Source organism: Phaseolus vulgaris, chromosome 2 (genome assembly GCF_000499845.2).
Source record: "Phaseolus vulgaris cultivar G19833 chromosome 2, P. vulgaris v2.0, whole genome shotgun sequence".
In the NCBI taxonomy this organism is placed as follows: Eukaryota; Viridiplantae; Streptophyta; class Magnoliopsida; order Fabales; family Fabaceae; genus Phaseolus; species Phaseolus vulgaris.
In genome coordinates, this window is record NC_023758.2 from 10,225,911 (window position 1) to 10,245,696 (window position 19,786).

Below are 19,786 nucleotides of genomic sequence, written 5' to 3' on the forward strand. Positions count from 1 at the left end.
AACCAAACCAAGAACAAGCACTTTTTGATTTTTGAAATCTTTGAAGAACAAATGCTAATCCTTTGTAAACTTTTAATCCTCTGCTGTCAAAACTTGTTTTTGCAAATGTATGAACGATTATTAAACTCAGAAACAAGTTTGCATTTTATAGAAAGCCAACTTATTACAGATTTTTGAAAAACAGTTAAAGCTGTTATAAAATGAACAGATTGAAAATAAAATGAACAGATTTATTTTCAAAAAGTAGTTAGAGAATTTGTTAAGAGAGGAGACTTAGTCAACCATTCTGGTGCAGAGATAAAACTGAAAACGTTTAAGCTTGACATGGCACCTGAGACAAAAAGAATCTATTCATTTACAGATGAACAGATTTATTTTTCAAAACGAAAACAGAGAAAGTTTAACTATTTAAAACTCAGTTGTTTTGAAAGATAGAAGACTTAGTCAAAATACATGATGCACAAAATCTAATTTTTACAAGACTTAGCCAAGGCATCAGTGTAAAAAAGAATCTGTTTATTTAGAAAAGAACAAATTTATTTTTTGCAGTAAACGTGTTTTTTGTAAGACATGTGAAAAATAGTTTAAGAAAACATATGTTTGTTCTTATCACATGGCCAGTGGTTATGAGGTGAGTTACTCAGCAAAAAGCCCACTCTTAGACAACTTCTAAGCACTACCTAAGACACACTTAAAGCAAAGCAAAATACAAATGAAATGTACATAGAAGTCTTCATCAAACACAATCTTGAAGGGGCAGCAACCATCTTCAACAGTACAGGTTCGGGTTTACACACCCTCTTCTTGTATGTGTACACGGAGAGAAGTGCACGAGAATTATGGCCGAGCTCCATGAAGGGATTTGTGGGAGCCACATCGGGGGTCGAGCTCTGGCAACAAGGACTGTCCGTGCAGGTTATTACTGGCCCACAATGAGGGAGGATTGCAAGAGATATGCCCAGCGTTGCAAGCAATGCCAGCAGCACGCCGATTGGCACAAGGCGCCCCCAGAAGAGTTAAAGTCAATCTACAGCCCCTGGCCGTTCCACACGTGGGGAATCGATATTTTGGGACCCTTCCTGTTGGCGATCAGGAAAATGAAGTATTTGGTTGTGGCGATCGAGTACTTCACGAAGTGGATTGAAGCAGAACCAGTAGCCCAGATCACCGCGCACAAAATCCAGAGTTTCGTGTGGAAGAATATTGTGTTTCGTTTTGGTGTGCCCAAGCGTTTGGTATCAGATAACGGGACTCAGTTCGCAAGTCACCTGTTGAAAAAGTTGTGCGTGGACATCGGAACACAACAGGTGTTTGCTTCTGTGGAGCACCCGCAAACGAATGGGCAAGTGGAGTCAACTAATCGGGTTCTGCTGAGAGGCTTGAAGAGGAGGTTGGAAAAGGCCAAGGGGTCTTGGGCTGAAGAAGTTCCCCGCATAGTGTGGGCATATCATACCACTGAGCAATCGGGAACCCATGAAACCCCGTTTAGCTTAGTGTATGGATGCGATGCGATGATTCCAGTCGAAATCCAGGAAAGCTCGCCGAGATTCTAGAACTTCGTGGCGGAAGACTCGAATGAAGAAAGGAGAATGAACTTGGATTTGCTAGATGAGGTCAGGGAGGAAGCACGGGTGAAGGCTGAAGCAGTAAAGAGAAGACTTGAACGCAAGTACAACTCTAGAATAAGACCAAGGCAGTTCAGAGATGGCGACCTGGTGATGAGGAAGGCCCACCAGTATGAGATGGAGAACAAATTGTCGCCCAAGTGGACAGGACCGTTCAGAATAACCGAAGCACTCGGGAACGACGCCTACCGCTTGGAGACGCTGGAAGGAGGGGCGATTCCTCGCACTTGGAACGCCACCCATCTCAAGTTTTATTACAGTTAAAGCATTGTAAGTAGCGATTATCTTGAACAGTTAAGGATGTTTCAGTTTGAACAGTTTTTCAAGGGGGCACTCTTTTTTCCCTAAGGAGGGTTTTTAACGAGGCCACCCAATAAAGAAAGTTTCGAAGTTTATCAAAGTTTCGAAGTTATTAAGTTTGAATGCTTATCGTTTTTTAAGTTTTCGGAAAGAAACTTTTTTGCCCTTGCGTAATTAAAGCAACGGCGAATTCAGATCGCATGCATTCAGCGCAAAGTTTTAAAGCACATAGTTCTAAAACCCTCATCGCTAGCTGGCAATCGGAAGTATAAGATAAAGTTTTTTAAGACCTCCTCGCCTCGAGCGGGTGTAGGCGAGAAGAGATTAAAAAGACCTCCTCGCCTTGAGCGGGTGTAGGCGAGAAGAGATTTAAAGTCCTCCTCGCCCTGAGCGAGCACAGGCAAGAGCAGATTACAAGACCTCTTTGCATAAGCAAATTGAGGCAAGTTGAAAGCCCTCAGTGCATCCGGGGAAGGAGGAGATGTAACCCCTGGGCAAGTTGAGGCACCAAAGAAAGTCCTTCTCACCCTCGAGTGAGTTCAGGCAAGAGGAAACTAAAAAGTCAGGGGTGTTAATGATCTTAAGAATAGGAAAGAAGGGCCGATAGAAGACGCCTTTCCCCTGGAGTGAAACATCAATATCGACCTAGTAAGACCAGTTAAAAAAAAAAGAGGTTAAAGGTGGTTGGGGGAGGTTCGCAGAGGACACCTCACCACCTAAATCATTGTTCTAAAACTCAGGGAGGTAGAGAAGGATCCGAAAGGCGGCTCTACCCCCAGATGAGGGGACAACGATTTAAGCTATCTCAGGTTAAAGACTCGGGGAAGGTAGAGGGAGATCCGAAAGGCAGCTCTCCTTCCAAATGAGCAAAGATGAAGTCACTAGGTGGCCCCGCAGGGGACGTTTTCAGTTAAAGGAAAACGGCGTCGCCAAAGGCCCACGACTTCGAGATCGAAATAGAAAAGGGATCACACGGCGAGAGCCAGATCAGCGAAGTTTTGGGCGATAACGTAGAAGTACGCTTGTCCTTTGGCAGATCAGGCGGGTGAGATTTCAGATGCTAAGATCGACTTACGCCCTTACTACCAAGTAAGTGATTTTGCGTTAAACGCTATTGTTACAGACTAACCGCTCGATTAAGTTAAAGTGATTTCCAGAGAATTAAGTACCAATTTGTGCGAAGTGCATTGGGTCGAATAAAAACCAGCCAGTCATACCAAGCGATCGCACAACAGATAAATTAGAAGACCATATATATATATATGCACATGAATATCAAACAGTTTGAGCAGAATGAAAGTTATTACATGCAAGTCAAAATTAAATACAAGAGTTTCAAAGGCGGTAAAGTTGAAGTGGCAGGTGGGAGCAGCAGTTAAGTCGGAGGCATGATCTTGCCATCCACCACTTCGTTGTACACCGAGAACTCGGAGAGGTCAAGGTTGGGATATTTGCAAGCGAACTGCTCCAAAGCCGGAGGTAAAAACTTGGGCAGCTTCAAGCTGAAGCTCGTCGATTTTCCTCTTGAACCCACTGTTCTCCTCGCGAACTAGGGCGAGCTCGGCAGCAATTTCACTCAGTTCTTTGGTGGCCTTGTCCCGATCTTGTTCAACTTTCCCCAGAAGGGTCTCCCTTCCAGTCGACCTCTTCTCCAGATTGGCCATCTTTTTGGCGTCGGCTTTTTGGGCCTCCTCCAGCGTTGCAATTTTCTCCCTCAGAGGGACGAGCTTGCTCTCCAACTCGACGACATCCTGAAGCTTGTCGTGCAGTTTTCGGCGCAGTTCCTTTTTGTCCTTACGCAAGCTTCGGGGCTCTTCATTGAGAGCGTTTTTGACCCGCGAGAACTCTAAGCCTTGCATCATCATGTCGCACTTGACTTTTTCAGCTTCGGCTCTCGCGGTGCTCGCCACCTCCTGATGGACGCAGTTGTCAAGCTCGAATTTGTCCAAGGAGTCTTTTAGCCCTTCACCGACGATTTGGGGAAGACACCCGTCGACCATGGCATTCAGACGCACGGTGAAAGACTTCAAGGCCTCTTGGAGAGGAGTTGGAAGGCTTGGGGCCGAGGGAGGAGCTGAGGGTTGGTGCTCACCACCACCCTCGCAAGGTTGGATGGCGAGGGGAGCCTCGAGGCGTGGCGGTGAGGTGGGGTGTTCTGTGGCAGCTTGGGAGGAAGCTTGCGTATCAGCAAGGTGCTCAGGCGCAGCTTCAGCGGCCGAGGCGTTTGAGGCGAGAACGTCCCCAGCGGACTCAAAGGGCGTGGAGGCGCTGGGGGGATTCTCGAGGAAGTCAGGAAGGGCGGCCTCGGCTGCTGGTGGTTCTGTTGTAACTCCCCTTTTCCGTTTGCAGATCAGCCCGTCCTCGGTGCTCTCATCCGCCTCATCGTCCGACACAACCCTGGGGGCTTTCCTCTTAGCCCTTTGGGGTGGTATCTTCTTCCGTTCAGGGGCAGGAAGAGCAGCAGCGTTGGACGGACCAACTGGTGAGGACTAGCCTTGGGCAGCGGCGATCTCTGCGATGGAGTTGGGGACGGTTTGAGAGCCCGCCGCAAGATTGTGGAGTTTGGCTATGGAGCGCAGCTCAGCCATCCTATCTTTCCCCAGCATCATATCTGCATAAAGACACCAACAATTAGAAACCAGTACAGAGATTCAACAGTCGATGAGGCATAGGAAAATAAGCAGTGTAAGTCAATGCATGGAATAAGTTAAAACTATGCGCAACCAGAACAGCGGCACCAAAGTAAAAACAAGGTTAGGCGAATTCGAGCCAGGGATAGGACTTAAAGACAAACCTATATGGACATCCAGTTGGCCTTCGAAGAACTCATAGGTGATGATGGAAGAGGTGGGCAAGGTCACGTTGGAGGAGGCAACTCCTTTCCAGAAGTTACATAAGTCCCTGTCGAGCTCCCCCATCTTTTCTGGCCCCCTAGCCCTCCTGAAGCTAGACTCTTTCTTTCCCTTGTTCACCCAATACAAGGGAAATCCGTCGAGGAGGGTAGGGTCTCGGTCGTTGCAGCAGACACGCATGAACTTCCCTTTCCAGTCCTTATAGGATTGCTGGAAGATGGAGAGTATGGACCTCCCAGCGACCCCATTGAGGCTAACCCATAGACGATCGCCCGGGTTCTTGGCCTCGAACAGGTAGAGGAACACGTCCATCGAAGCTGGATGTCCCAGGTGCGCACAAATGATCTGGTAAGCCCGGACGAACGCCCAACCGTTGGGATGAAGCTGGGCGGGGGCTATGTCAAGCTCGGTCAGGAGCTCCCTCTCAAAGCGGGTGAAAGCAAATCGGAGCTTGACCTTTTTGAACGTCGTGGCGTAAATGAAGCAAAAGGGGGCGCCGTCGCTCCCTTGATTATCAGTGCAAATAGGCTCTCCGGGAGGACAAGGACGCACATATACCTTGTCATCGTGTTCTTTGCTGGAAGAGAGGTGATCCTGGTCACCTTTCTGGAGGCGGAGGATGTCGCGGTCGGTGTTGATGGAGGAAGTCTCACCCAACAAAGCTGAAGAGGCCCAAGGGTATAGTTGCTTGTAGTCCGGGAGGGACCTCACAACTGTGCTGGTGTGAGGTGGGTTTGGCTGCGATTGGCTGGGTCGAGAAGACGCAGGTCTCACGACCTGGCTCGAAGGGACGTTAGGATCCCTTGGGGGGTCGCGGGAGGAGGAAGGGTTGGCCCTACGAGTTTTCTTCGGAGGGTTGCGGGGAGATGGAGGAGGGTTTGGTGTAACTTTGGAGCGAGCCATCATAAAAGCTGCAAGAAGACGAAAAGGGGAAGAGATGAAAGTTTGTAAATAGATCGACTCAACAGAAAAGAAGGAGATAGAAGAACAAGGGGGGCTCGCAGAGAGAGAGTTAGAAACCCTAAGCGCAGAAAAAAGCGAAGCGAAGAAAAACATCCCACAACGTATGCTCCAGACAGTTAATGGATGATGCAAACCGATTAGAATGCAACAAATATCAGTGGGAGTGAGAAAAAGGCTACCTTTTGATGATCAGAAGAGCGTTCAGTAAAGGATGTTTGAAGGAGTCGAAGCGTTTGCTGAAGCGTTTTGAGAGTTTGGAGTGAGGAAGAAGATAATGAAACAGTGAAGTGGCGCGAAGTGTTTAAGAGTTTCGAATGTTGCGAGGAGCGCAAACGGCAACGAATAATGGTCGTTGATAAGTCCACGTGTCGAATGATCGAAGGGGTTGGTGAAGTGTCAAATAAGTGAACAGTATGAGCGCCAACGCGCACGGCCACGTAGGTCGCCGAAAATTCAACCCTTTAGTCTTTTCACTGAACAAGTCGCAGCTCAAGACTGGGGGGCTTGTGTACCGACCAGGTCATCGGGTGTGATGACGTGTCTAGCACGTGACTATGTGGGGCGTGCTCAGCAGAACACGTGGACAAGAGAAAGATGAGTAGTTCAGAAGTGAGCATAGTCGCCGATTCGTGGAACCGACGTTCTATAGTAAACATGGTCGGTTGTCGCCGGGGTTGTGTGTCATCAACATAGTAGATAATGGAAGATCAGGTGGTCTGACATCGCCACAAGGAGCACATCACCGAATCTCCCAGTAAGCTTAGTTAAAGCTGCTAGAGGCTCAAAAGAGTAAGTTCAAGCGTGTAAGTTCAGTAAGATGATTGTTGCGCCGGCATGGGGCGTGAAGGTCGTGTGGGTTGAAGGGAACAACTTGCCCATCAGCGACAGGATTCCCAGAGTGGACATTCGTTGGTGGCAAGGTTTCCTCAGCTAGAACATGCATGGCGTAGCAATAAGGAAGGTGCCATTTGCGACAAGCGATATCACAGAGATGGTGCACTTTGTTGTATCCGATACTCGCCTTGTCAGGTGGTGTTCAGAGCGTATTACGTGCTAGATTACTCCTTGAATAGGAGACTTAGCCGCGCGACTGGTTATTACACAGAAATAACGCTCAAGTTACCCCAACCCAGATGACGACACGTGTAGGGTTGGATGCTACCTGTTACCCCAACCCAGGTGATGACACGTGTAGGGTTGGATGCAATATAGAAATGACTCTCGAGTTATCCTAGCTCAGATGATGACACGTGTAGGGCTGGGTACTACCTGCTATCCCAGCCCAGATGGTGACACGTGCAGGGTTGGATGCGAGCCACGCGTCCAAAGCTTAACTGCCTGGAGAGAGAAAAAACCTAGCTATAAAGGTAAACTTAACAAAATTTGCAGAGGTACATTTTTCACTACGGCTGATTTGCTAGGGTTGAGTGCAGTTTAGTACGGTTCCACAGAGCACAGTTTTCTCTAAGTTTTTGGGTGTTCTTGTTACTGAGTTGAGCGTCGGAGCGCCACCGGCCGCAGAGGCGCCATCTTGTGTTTTCAGGTTCTCAGAGAGACCATCCGTGGTGTGGACTTAAAGGGCACGTGGTGTCAAACTGGTGAGGAAGATCGTGACGAGGCAACACTCTTGCGCTAGGTCAACCGGAAGGAACAAACACCGATTATTAATTAGGTAAAATCGCCGTCTAAGACCCTTTTTTTTACCCTAAATAGAGCCCGTGCCTCACTTATATTGCCATTTTCGTAAACTGCCTTCTTCCTTGCACCTTCACGCCCTACGTTCTTCAACCATGCTGCACTCTGATATCCATAGCTACTCCATTTTTCCAAACATTGAAGGTTTTTTCGTAGTTGCATTGTTCTCCACTGCTCCTCCATTTCTGCTCTAGCGCCACTACTCCTCCATCGCTGCGCTGCTTGAGCAATTGCCACCATCATCACAGGTTAGTAATTTTTTTGTATTGTTATATATTTATTTATTCTTAGTATAGAAATTAAAATTTAGTTATTTGTTATATATTTTTTTATTGTAGTATAGAAAGCAAAATTTATTTATTGTTATATGTTTATTTACTTTTAATTAGTAGAAATTAATATTTATTTATTGTTAGTAGAAATTAAGTTTTATTTATTGTTACTAAATTATGGAAGAATTGTGACATTTTGAAAAACTTGAGAACATTATTAATTAGATTTAATTATAATTCTTTATTAATTGAATTTCATGTATAATTAGATTTGTTAATTTTTTGAATTACATGTATATTTATAATTCTTTAATACTTGTTGGTATTTAGTCCAATGGTTTTCGATCTTTGACAAATTGTTTGATTTTAGGATTGGATCCAAATTTAGTAAACTTTTATTGAGAGATCATTATAGAACATAATATGAATCAAGATTGGATTAATTTATCCTGCATAAGTGATGAGTACGAAAGAGGAGTAGAAAAAAGTATACAATTTGAAGAATGTAATGCCAACAGTAGTGGTGATGAAGTAAAGTTTAGGAGTCCATGCGTTAATTTTTTGAATGGGAGAAGATTCGATGTTAACAAATTCAGGGAGCACTTTCTATGTGATGTATTTCTACGATTTTATACAAATTGGACATGACATGGTGAATTATTACATTTACTAAGTGTGTGTGTATCCTAAGAATATGTTCCGTCCACCATGGATGATGTAGTACACGATGATCGATTGCAGGACATGATTCGTGATATTGGAGTTGAGTCTTTTTTAGAAACACATGTATACGGAAGTATGTCAACTAACTTCACACGGTTGTCAATGGTGTTAAGATTGATCAATTTGAAGGCAATAAACGGATGAACTGATAAAAGCTTCACGAAATTGCTTCAGTTGTTGAAGGAAATGCTTCTAGAGGGAAATACTCTACCTAATCGTAATTATGAAGCAAAAAAGTTCTTTATCCGATGGGTATGGAGTATAAAAAGATACATGCATGTCCTAATGATTGTATATTATACAGAAAAGAGTTTGAATTGTCGGAAAATTGTTTGAGGTGTGGGTTATCACTTTACAAGTTGAAACAAAAATACGATGATAATATTAAAGAGATGGCAAAACATGTATGTATCTTTTTATACAAGATGAGTGGTGGTGCCGCCACTTGAGAGTCCTAAGAGCTCACAAGATGAGACTAAAGAGAGAAGAAGAGTCAAGGCTCACAACTTTCTCTAAAATTCACTAGCATTTCATTACTTTCAATTTCAACTTCTTTTACAATGAGGCAAGGCTCTCCTTTTATAAGGTGAGAGATGACCGACCCTCTAGGTAAGGAAGGAAGGAAAGACTCCTTCTAGTTCCTTGTATGAACAAAAGGGCGCCTAACTAAGCTAAATGGTGACCTTTTTAGCTATTTCTAAGTAACTAGTGACTAAAAATGCCTTTACATGCATAGTTTCTTTTGTTTTTCCTTTATAGGCACTTCCCTAAGGCTATCCTATCCTATTTACAATTTAATACAAGAGATATTACAAAGAGAGATTTCATTTGGCAATCTCTTCCCAATGATCTAGCCATGCTCCTAGTGATTCTTTGATTGGACTGGGCTTGGGCTTTTCCGTGATTTTGAAAAGACTAATGTACCGTCCCGTATCCAGGCGTTGACTAAGTCAAGGTCAAAGTCAACGGCTGGAGAGTCAAAGTCAACGCAAGGCGTCGCCTAGGTGGAGAGACGCCAAGAGGAAGCGTCGCCAAGGTAAGGCGTCGCCTAGTGAAGGCGTCGCCCCACCAGGGCGTCGCCAGATCAAACAGCCCAGAGGAAGCGTCGCCAAGGCAAGGCGTCGCCTAGTGAAGGCGTCGCCCCACCAGGGCGTCGCCGGATCAAACAGTGCTAAAGCAAGGCAATCACGGTGTGGTTCCCCGATACCCATGGGTAGGAAAGACCATGGAGGGAACGACGCCGTGGGAAGGCCTCAGGTCCCGATAACCCGGGGCAGTGATAAAGAGAAGGAAAAGGTGGCTTCAAGGCCATAGTGAAAGCATCAGTGTAGGGCAGTCTGACTCGTGAGGTACCCATGTCGCCCCAGAGACGCCCTCGGGACAGATACGATCCAAGAGGAAGGTCACGCCCAGGGCAACCGGGTGCAGGATATGAGAGGAAGGCAGATACGCTCTCAAAGTAAGTGACTAGATACTTGGGTGCATGAGTTGGCACCCAAAAAGTCACCCCTAGCGCAGTAGCACTCCCAAGCAGGAGGACTCACACGTAGAAACGTCCCCAGATGGGCAGAAACGCCCCCAGATGGGGTCATGGCGTCGTGAGGCCCTCCACGTGTACAACAGCCATGCCAGAATAAAAACACCCCTTAGTCAGGTGCCAGGTAATTAAAAGTCATTCAATACAGTTTCCCTTTCGAGCATTCAGGTACTATAAGGGCTCCCGAGCGTTTCAACGTCTTAAATGCGCTACGTTTTCTAATTAAGCGCTTTAATGAGTGCGTTACGTTTGTGATTAAAGGCGCTTTAAGACGCTTTGAATGCTTAGGTAGTTTAAATAGCGCAGAGAATGTTGGAAAAAGGGTTCGAACTTTCTGCAAATTTACCAGAGCTCTCTAGTTGCTTGCTCGTGCTTCATTAGTTACAAATAAGGGACTGGAGAATATTTTTGCCTGAGAGAGAGAACACAGATACACAGTACACAATTATTTCTTACCACCTTCAGAGTGCCATACGCGGTGCTCAGAGACGGAGGTGTATAGTTTTGGTGTTTCTTGCTGGCTGACTTGAGCGTCGGAGTGCAAACGGCCGCTAGGGCGCCTCTTTGTCCTCTTTTTTGCAGGAATCCACAGGCAATCAGTGGGAAGGAGTCCCTAGCTGACGGTTGAGGTCGCGCACGAAGACGTCCCGGTCAACCGGACGGAACAACTAATAAGAAGAAATTTAAATGATTTGGCCCTTGTCCATTCTTCCTATTAACAACATCTTTTTGATTCTCATCATACTCCCGAAGTTGGAGAGAATTCGCCTATGAATTCAGTACTCCTTGTAGGCGTAGCACGAGTCAACAAAATTGATTTAGTTGAGAAGGTATTATGACTCGGTTTATCATGTACTTCATTTGCCTTTTCCTTTTCTCTTTTAGTTTTCATTTTTATTTGGTCCTCATGAACCTCTTGGGGAGAGAGGGGTTTTAAAGTAACCTTGCGCCCTTGGAAAGAAAAACACATTGTGTTGGATAGGCCATCATGTAAAACATGTCTATGATATTGCCAAGGCCTTCCTAAAAGAAGATGTGTTGTTTCCATGGGCACAACATCACATAAAACCTCATCTTTATACTTTCCAATTGCAAAGGGAATGAGGACTTGTTTGTTAACCATGATTTCTCCTTCGCCACTAAGCCATTGCAATTTATAGGTCTTTGCATGAGAGATAATAGGCAATCCTAGTTTGTCTACCACTCTTGTGCTAGCCACATTAGCACAACTACCCCCATCCACTATTAAAGAACATAACTTGTCATTAATGAGACACCTTGTATGAAAAATATTTTCTCTTTGTGTTTCATCAAAAGGTTTTGAAAGTTGACCAAGCATACGTCTCACTACTAACAAGTCACCTTCATGTGGACTTTCGCTCTCATACTCACTTGGGGAACTAGGAGGTGTGGATGATCTAGAGTTTGCGGATTCATGTTCACTCACCACTTCCCCATTAACATTTATCATCATAGTTCTTTTAGAAGGACAATTAGCCGCTATGTGACCATATCCTAAACATTTAAAACACTTTTTACTTGAGGATTTGGTTGGTGATTTATGATTAGAAGTTGAAGGCTTAGAATCCTTAGCTTTAGAAGATGAATATTTAGAAGGAAACTTTGAAAAATATTTGTTTTTATTTTTCCTAGAGTTGTTGTAGTAACCATCATGAGTAGAATTTTTGAAAGCCATTTTCCTTGCAATTTGATTTTCAACCTTGATGGCAAGGTGAACTAAGGTTTGTAACGATGAATACTCTTGAAGTTCTACAACATCTTGTATATCCCTTTTAAGACCACTTATAAATCTAGCAATCTTTGCTTCCTCACTTTCATCCAAATTTATTTTAAGCATAAGCGTCTCTAATTCCTTGAAATAACTATCCACACTTAGCGTGCCTTGGTGAAGCCGTTGGAGATTCAACATTAGGTCTTTCCTAAAGTGTGGTGGAACGAACCTATCGCACATACATTTTTTTAAAGCATCCCAGGAGTCCACGTGAGGCCTCTTTCTAAGTCCAATGTCCATGAGTGTCTTATGCCACCATTGTAAAGTATAGTCTAGAAATTCTATAGTGGCTAGATGTACCCTTTGGTCTTCTTTGACCTTACACACATAAAAAATTTGCCCACATTTTGCTTCCCACCCCAAGTACACATTAGGATCTCCTTCACCATTAATGGTAGGTAATTTTACATAGGGTAAGTAAGGTTTTTCTTCATGGTGCCTCCTTTCTTCATGGTGCCTTCTTTCTCTATGATGATGACGGTGGTGTTGGTGGGTTTGGTGGTACCGTCCTCCATCTGATTCTTCTTCATGGCTGAGATGATTAGAAGCACCTCTTGAAGGACTTCTATGTGAATGGCGCCTTCCATGTGCAGAATTGTTGGATGTTGCATGATTTTCTTCAAGCCTTAGCAACCTTGCTTCTAATTGTCTTATGGCTTCATCTTTTTGTGCAATGGTCTTTTTGGCATCCTTCAATTCACCTTTAATGTATGCTTTTGGTGGAGAGTTAGACTCGGATGAACCACTACTTGAATAATGCTCCATTTGAATAACAAAACAGTACACAAATGAACAAACAATTAAGAGAAAACAAAGTTAGTAAAACAAGTGAAAAATGGCAAAGATGTTGCGGTTTTGTGACAAAATTTGCACTCAATTCACTCCAAAAAAGAATTCAATTCTCTTCCAAGCTAATCTTGTAGTTTGGTGATTCTCAAGTGAAATGTGTCAAAGCACTCACCCACTTTATCCAAGAGCATCCACCACAAAACTTAAAGAACAATAAAAGACAAGCAGGAAAAGGTGTAAACAAGAAAGGCTATAGCATAAAGGAATACAAGATATATGACAAACTCAAAGAATAGAGAAGAAAAACAAGCAAGAAAAATAAGGTACTCAATTAAAGGATGGCACACAAAAGAAACCTAGAGAAAAGTACTAGAATAGATGAAGAAAACAAAAAAACTGAAGTACTGGAATTTTTTTATAAACTATGCGTGACTTTACAGATTTATCTAGAACTGTATAATGCAAACTGGATTATGAAATTTAAAAGATGGCACGCAAAAGAAACCTAAAGAAAAACACTAGAGTAGATGAAGAAAACAAAAACAATGCTACTGGAATTGTTTTGTTAAAACTGTGCGTGACTTAAAATATTTAACTGTAACTGTAGAAAGCGAATTGGAATGTGAAATTTTAACCACTGGAAATTCAAGATGTTATCTAAAAATTGGCACTGGAATCACTCAAAACCAGTAAGCCAATTAATTGTGATAAATTTCCAAAAATTACTGCCTAATCACCGTTTTCAAGCGTCAGAATTTTACACACTGTACGTATTTCATTTATCATTTTTTTTTTGTACTTGGAATTTTGATGTACTTCTTTTTTTTATTCTTTTGTAACACTGCAAACTACTTAAATCCAGAATTTCAGAATTTTCCAGTAAGCACAAAATTTTTGATAAACCAAACAGTCAACACGTTTTTATGAAAAACAGAGGAACCTATACTGGAATGAAAAACAGAATTGAGAAACTTCAAAAGACACAATAGATTTGATGTTTAAGAACTTGTATAGATTTAATACACAAGCATGAACTCAAAACTAAAAAGAAAATGCAACAAAGGATCAAAAACAGAAACACAAAAATTGTACTCAATTAAGAAAAACAAAATCAAGCAACTAAAATTACAAGAAAAGTACTACAAGGAATTGTTGACATATTAGGAAAAACATGACTTGACAAAACATGTATATGGATTCAAAAATTAAAATGACACAAACACAATGTAATAAGCAACAATTAAAACAGCAAGAAATACTCAAAAAACACAAAAAGCAGAATCACTAATCACAAAAACAGAATCAAAGTGTCCAGCAACTCAAATTTTTTTTTTGCACTCAACCATAGCTCTAGATACCACATGATATGGATATAGAATGAATGGGTAACTCTAAAACAGCAAGTAAAACACAAGAACTACTCAAGAATAGCTCAAGGAACACAAGAACCGTGCCAAGAACAGAAATTAACGCATCATACAAAGAACTACCAATTGAAACAAGCTAAACAACATAACCCATGGAAAGGAACTTGAAAACAACAAGATTATCACATGTAATTTGATACCAAAATGGGACGAACCAAGAACAGCAAGGAAACAACCAATCTGCACTGATTAAAGGAGAAATAAAGTGCAGAAAATGAATGGGAAAACAGCAAAGAACAGATTGCACCGAATGGAATAGAAAACACAAGCAAGAAACACAAAAATGGAAGAAAACGAAAGATGGAAAGAGTGACTTATGGAGTTGTAGACCAAGGGAGGATCTTCACGCCACTTGAAGGGTGGTTTGCTCCAAGATGAGTGGGTGGTGCCGCCACTTGAGAGTCCCAAGATCTCACAAGATGAGACTAAGGAGAGAAGAAGAGTCAAGGCTCACAACTTTCTCTAAAATTCACTAGAATTTCATTACTTTCAATTTCAACTTCCTTTACAATGAGGCAAGGCTCTCCTTTCATAAGGTGGGAGATGACCGACCCTCTAGGTAAGGAAGGAAAGAAAGACTCCTTCTAGTTCCTTCTATGAACAAAAGGCGCCTAACTAGGCCAAAAGGTGACCTTCCTAGCCATTTCTAAGTAACTAGTGACTAAAAGTGCCTTTACATGCATAGTTTCTTTTGTTTCCATTTTTAGGCACTTCCCTAAGGCTATCCTATCTTATTGACAATTTTATACAAGAGATATTACAAAGAGAGATTTCATTTGGCAATCTCTTCCTAATGATTTAGCCATGCTCCTAGTGATTCTTTGATTGGAGTGGGCTTTCTTGGGCTTGGCCTTGGGCTTTGGGCTTCGTCTTTTGCAAAGACTAATAAGAAGAAGTTTAAATGCTTTTGCCCTTGCCCATTTCTTCTATTGATGACATCTATTTGATTCTCATCATGTACTCTGAGTGGTCGGCAAACGTGGTCTTGATGAAGAAGGCTAATGGGAAGTGGAGGATGTGTGTTGACTTCACGAACCTCAACAAAGCTTGCCCTAAGGACTCTTACCCTCTACCAAGCATCTATGCCTTGGTGGACAGTGCCTTGAGTTGCAGGATGCTCAGCTTCTTAGACGCTTTCTCTGGGTACAATCAGATTAAGATGCATCCGAGGGACGAATGCTAGACAACGTTCATGACAAAGCTGTCTTGCTACTGTTACACAATGATGCCCTTCGGGCTGAAGAATGCAGCCGCCACCTACCAGAGGCTGATGGATAGAGTGCTCGCGCCCATGATGGGGCGAAATGTGCAAGCCTACGTGGATGACATGGTGGTGACCTCACAGGTGAAGGATTAGCATGTGGCTGATCTAGAAGAGTTATTTACCACGATAGATAAGTATAGACGGAAGCTGAACCCCGAGAAGTGCATGTTCGGGGTGGAAGCGGGTAAGTTCTTGGGTTTTCTACTCACCGAGCGTGGGATAGAGGCAAACCTCAAGAAGTGTGCTGCGATCCTCGCAATGAGAAGCCCTATCTCAGTGAAGGAGGTGCAACAGTTGACAGGGCGGATGACCGTTGTGTCTAAATTTGTATCAGCTGGAGGAGACAAGGGTCACCCTTACTTCTAGTGTCTGAGGAGGAACAACAGGTTCATCTGGACTAGGGAGTGTGAGGAGGCGTTCCTCAAGCTAAAGGAGTACCTAGCCACTCCCCTAGTGTTGTGCAAGCCACAGTTGGATACTCTGCTCCGCTTGTACTTCGCAGTGACGAAGCGGGCGATCAGTTCGGTCCTTGTGCAGGAGCAAGACCAAGTACAAAAGCCTATATACTTTGTGAGCAAAGTATTGCAAGGGCCTGAGGTAAGATACTAGGTCCTAGAGAAGGCGGCTCTGGCAGTAGTATTCTCAACAAGGAGACTTCGCCACTACTTCCAGAGTTTTACCATGGTGGTGATGACAGACCTGCCTATCCACAAGGTCCTACAGAAATCGGACATGGCGGGAAGGATGGTACGATGGGTAGTGGAACTTTCAGAGTTCGATGTCCAGTAAGAGCCTCGACGTCCTATCAAAGGTCAAGTCTACGCAAACTTTGTGGTGGAGCTCTCCTCGGAAGATGCACACCAAGAGGAAGCTAACTTCCGGTGGGTGCTCTCTGTAGACGGGTCCTCTAACCAACAAGGTAGCGGAGCAGGTGTCATCTTGGAGGGACCGAATGGGCTATTGATCGAGCAGGCCCTAAGGTTCGCCTTCAAGGCCAACAACAATCAAGGGGAGTACGAAGCCCTCACCACTGCCATGCTATTGGCCAAGGAGATGGGTGCACAGAGTCTGTTGGCGAAGAGTGACTCCCTATTAGTCACAGGCCAAGTGGCATGAGAATAACAGGCTAAGGACCCTCAGATGGCCGCATACCTAGGGTACGTCCAGATTTTAAAGGTGTCGTTTGTGGTGTTCGAGCTGGTGCATGTCTCTAAAGAGCAGAATGCCTGAGCTGACTTGCTAGCTAAGCTCACCAGTTCAAGCAAAGGGGTAGATAGAGGATGGTCATACAGGAAACCCAGAAGACACCTCGAACCTTCACCGCAGATAACTTGGTAGGGGTACATCAGATTAACACGTTGAGAGGAGGGGCGAGGAGTCATCGGTCATTGACTCAGGAGACACTGAAAACTCCTAGGGTAAACACATATCCATCCCTGGGGGAAAAATCATTACAGGTCTGCCTGGTCGAAGGAGGGGAAACCTGGATGACGCCCTACAAGCGCTACCTGGTTGATGGAATACTCCCGTTGGAACCCACAGAAGCCAGAAAAATAAAGAAAAATTCTGCCAAGTACACTCTCATTGATGGAGAGCTGTTCAGACACGGGTTCACTCACAAATCTTGGTATGTGTAAGCGGCAACCAATGTGCATGTATAATGGCAGAGCTCCACAAAGGGATATGTTGGAGTCATATCGATGGTCGATCCCTAGCATCGAAGGCCATTCGTGCGGGATACTATTGGCCAGGGAAGACTGCACGAGGTACGCACAACAGTGCAAGCATTTTCAGAAACACGCTGACTGGCACAAGGCGCCGCTAGAGGAGCTCAGGTTGATTTACAGCCCTTGGCCATTTCATACCTGGGGAATCGATATCCTGGGACCCTTTCCTTTGGCGATAAGGCAGATGAAGTACCTCGTGGTCGCCATAGAGTACTTCACGAAGTGCATAGAGGCTGAGCCAGTGGCGCAGATCATGGCCCACAAGATCCAACACTTCGTGTGGAAGAACATAGTGTGCCCCTTCGGGGTACCGAAGCGCTTGGTGTCTGATAGTGGCACACAGTTTGCAAGTCAACAGCTGGGCAAGTTATGCTCAGAAGTTGGAATAAAGTAGGTGTTCGCATCAGTCGAGCACCCGCAGACGAATGGGCAGGTCGAGTCTGCCAACAGAGTCCTGCTCAGAGGTCTGAAGAGAAGGCTCGAGAAGGCCAAAGGAACCTGGGCAGAGGAGGTTCCTAGAATTGTGTGGGCTTACTACAACCACTCCCCAGTCCACCACCAGAGAGACACCCTTTAGCTTGGTGTATGGGTCGGACGTGATGATTGCCGTGGAGATCCAGGAGAGCTCGCCACACTTCCAGAACTTCGTGGCTGAAGAATCCAACAAAGAGAGAAAGATGAACCTGGACCTACTGGATGAAGTCAGGGAGGAAGCAAGAATTAAAGCGGAAGCTTTGAGGAGAAGGGTGGAGTATAAGCACAACTCAAAGCTGAGGCCGCGCCAATTCCAGGTCGCCGACCTGGTGATGCGGAAGGCCCACCCATATCAGCTAGAGAACAAGCTGTCCCCCAAGTGGACTGGTCCTTTCAGAGTGATAGAGGCCCTTGGGAATGGGGCATACAGGCTTGAGACGCTGGAGGGAGGCGCGATTCCTCGTACATGGAATGCGACCAACCTCAAGTTTTACTTCAATTAAACTTTAGCATTGTACATAGTTATTAAGGGACGCTCTTTTTCCCTTATAAGGGTTTTTGAATGAGGTCACCCAATAAATTTCAATTGAAGTATCTTCTCGAATGTTTGAACAATGCAGTTATGAACCCATTTACTTGCGTTAGAGATCTCGAGAGCGGGAAAGGTAGGTTCATAGAAAACACCTCCCCCTCGAGTGAGAGCGCCAAGGTTGAACGAAATGGTTCACCAGAGAAATCCTCCTTCGCTTTTGAGCGAAGATGAGGTCTGATGTGATTCCACTAGCCATAGAGAGAAAGGTTCTTGACCTTCTTAGGAATCACCTTGAGTTGGACATTATAGAGGCACTTTTCTTAGAGTTGGATCATGGTTCTAAGACAAGAACTCACCAAAAACTAGTACCAAATCCCAAACTCATTGGAAGAACCAATTTTAGTCAAATTGAACCAAACAAAAGAGGAGAAACTAGCTAAAACCGGCGCCTAAAACTCATTGGATGAACCAATTTTAGTCAAATTGAACCGAACAAAAGATGAGCCAAGTTGCACCTCTTGATTGGTGGCCCTCTCCTCAAGTTTGGCCATATTGGCCTTGGTTGCTTCGACCTTTTCTTCCAGTTCCACCACCTTGGTGCAGAGAGGCAAGACCCTTGACTCAAGATCGGTATATTCTTGACCTTTGTCGAAGAGCCGTTTCTTGACGTCCTTTTCGGACTGGCGGAGACTGCTTAGCTCTTGCTCCAACGCAGTTTCACGAGTAGTGAATATCTGAGCCAGTTGGGCCAATTCCTCTTTCTTCTTCTCCTCCACCAGAGCCAGGTCTTCCTTAGCCTTCGCCTTCACCAGGGCAAAATTTTCGTTGGCCTTTGCCTCCACCAGGGCATGTTGCTCCTTGATCCTCACCTCAGTCTTGCTTGTGAGGGTGTTTGATTGGGCAAGGAATTCACGTAGACTGCGACCCATGCGTTTCCTTATCACGTCCTCGTCCAAGTCCTACGCTGCCCCTCTTTGGAAGTATTTGATGGCCTGCTGAAGGACAGCAGGCAGTTCGGGGACTGGCGGAGTTTACTCATCAACAGGGGTGCTCTCCCCACCACCTTCGAGTGCAAGGAGGCCATGGGGGGAAGAAGCGCTTGGCGGGTGATCCCTGAATGATGTAGGGCGGCCGATGGTGGTGGAGTGGGAGGTCGTCGCCTCAACCGCCCTTCGTCTCTTGAAGATGGGCCCTTCCACAGAGTCCTCTTCTCTGTCAGATTCAATCTCCACGACCCCTTTGTCCTTCTCAAGGGGGACTGGAGCAGATGAGGCCCAGACAACGGCAAAGGGAACAACAACAATGGGAGCAGAAGGGGCGGGGGAAGGCGCGACGTGGGTAGAGATGGGAGCGGAAGGAGGTGAGGCACCCGTGACACCAAGCGCCCCTTGGCGGCGGGCAAGGGCATCAGCTAGCCTAGCCCTCTTCTCTTTGTTAAGCACCATGCCTACAACAAGATAAGAAGACATGAGAAGAAAATAATGGGGGTCATCAAATACATAAGTATGAAGAAGCGGAACTGATGAGAATCAAATAAAAGAGGCTTTTATTAATGAAGGAAGAGGTCATTCACCTTCACATTTGAAGTTCTTCCTTCTAGTCTTCTCAAAATTAAAAGAGTACATAAAATAAAGAGAGGATCAAGCCTAAAGCCAAAGAAGTCTACAAGCTTTCAAGAATGGGCTTCAATTAAATATCTCTCTTTATAGTTTCTTTTAAATTGTAAATAATATAGAAAAGTGTTTAGAAAGGTGCTTAGAGGGAAACATAAGACACCTCTTTTGTAAAAGCATCTTTAGGTTTTTAGTTTAGGA

At 44.6% G+C, this 19,786-nt stretch overlaps 2 protein-coding genes across 2 annotated transcripts; both read right to left on the reverse strand.

The window, feature by feature from the left end:
* Window positions 1–3,361: 3,361 nt before the first annotated feature.
* On the reverse strand, window positions 3,362–3,925 carry LOC137809027 (uncharacterized). Its single transcript, XM_068610169.1, has one exon. It carries the CDS (start codon window positions 3,923–3,925, stop codon window positions 3,362–3,364), a length of 564 nt encoding a protein of 187 aa, XP_068466270.1.
* Window positions 3,926–18,421: 14,496 nt separating this feature from the next.
* LOC137809028 (uncharacterized) lies at window positions 18,422–18,901 on the reverse strand. Its single transcript, XM_068610170.1, has one exon. The coding sequence runs from the start codon at window positions 18,899–18,901 to the stop codon at window positions 18,422–18,424; it is 480 nt and encodes a 159-aa protein (XP_068466271.1).
* Window positions 18,902–19,786: the final 885 nt, after the last annotated feature.

Excerpts from the sequence above, each read along its gene's own strand:
- LOC137809027 (XM_068610169.1), bottom strand. The coding sequence starts at position 3,925 with ATGGTCGACGGGTGTCTTCCCCAAATCGTCGGTGAAGGGCTAAAAGAC.
- LOC137809028 (XM_068610170.1), bottom strand. The coding sequence starts at position 18,901 with ATGGGTCGCAGTCTACGTGAATTCCTTGCCCAATCAAACACCCTCACA.